The sequence below is a fragment of the Myotis davidii genome, unplaced genomic scaffold (assembly GCF_000327345.1).
Source record: "Myotis davidii unplaced genomic scaffold, ASM32734v1 scaffold1509, whole genome shotgun sequence".
In the NCBI taxonomy this organism is placed as follows: Eukaryota; Metazoa; Chordata; class Mammalia; order Chiroptera; family Vespertilionidae; genus Myotis; species Myotis davidii.
Window position 1 is genome coordinate 823,492 of NW_006299480.1, and position 965 is coordinate 824,456.

The window sequence follows — 965 nt, forward strand, 5'->3', positions numbered from 1 at the left end:
GGGTGAGAGAGAGACAAGGATCCACTGCTGCCTCCCACGCGCCCCCACTGGGATCGGGACTCAAACAGCAACCTCCAGGTTGAGCCCCAGCGGCCAGGGCGCAGGCTCCCTTTTAACTGGAGGAGACTGAGGTGGGGGGGGTGGGGGGGGCAGTGGCAGGGTGTCGCTCCAGCAGGCAGCGAGGGCCGGGCCTGTAGAGGGCGCCCGAGTGCCCAGGTGGGGCAGGGACAGCCTTTGCCGCGGTGCTTTGTCATCGCCCGGCCCAGCTGTCTCAGCAGCTGCCAGGAAATGGGACGTGGTGGCCACGGAGGCCCCCGCCCTGCCCTGCGCCTGGGAGGGGACGTGTCACAGGCGGGGTTCAGTGTCCACAGGACCCCCCGCAGGGCAAGCCCAAGCGCCCCCCATGTCCACTTGGTGAGCAGCTGCCCTTTGGGCTGCTGAGGCCTGCGAGCTGGACCTGCTGTCAGGGCCCCAGAGCCGGGCTGAGGGTGTCTGGCTCGTGGCCACGTACCTCTGTCTGTCTGTCTGATTTCACTCCCTTTAAATGCACAATACCACTGGCTCATGGGAAGCCAGGGCCGTCTGCAGAGCCACTCGGCCACATGCCCTGGGCTCTGCCCCAGGCAGAGGGGGCAGTATGGCCCTGGGGAGCCGGTCCCTGTGCCACGCCTGCGGCCACATGTGTGGGCGAGAGGCAGGGTCTGGCAGGAACCCAGCCTCAGGAAGGGGATGGTCTCCGGGAGGGGATGCCGGGTCTGAGCTCAGGGTGGAGACCCAGGGGCCTGTGCCAAGCAGGGGAGTGGGCAGAGCCCAGGCGGGGGTGGCCCTGACCTGCCTCTCCCCACAGGCCGGCTGGACCCTCCTGGCAGCTGCAGCCGCTCCCTGGCCAGGTATGTTCCTGGGGTGGCGGGCGGCGGGGGGGGGAGCGTGGTCTGTGCACCTCTGTCGGCCTCACCCCCTCCCAT

The 965-nt window shown here is 69.0% G+C and overlaps 1 protein-coding gene across 1 annotated transcript in view; it reads left to right on the forward strand.

Moving 5' to 3' along the window:
- Positions 1–965, forward strand: part of ZC3H3 (zinc finger CCCH-type containing 3) — a 69,472-nt gene that overhangs the window by 30,021 nt on the left and 38,486 nt on the right. The window contains exon 7 of the mRNA XM_015571381.1: positions 848–903. Within this exon, the coding sequence (XP_015426867.1) occupies positions 848–903 (56 nt within the window). The remainder of the gene's footprint in view (positions 1–847; positions 904–965) is intronic.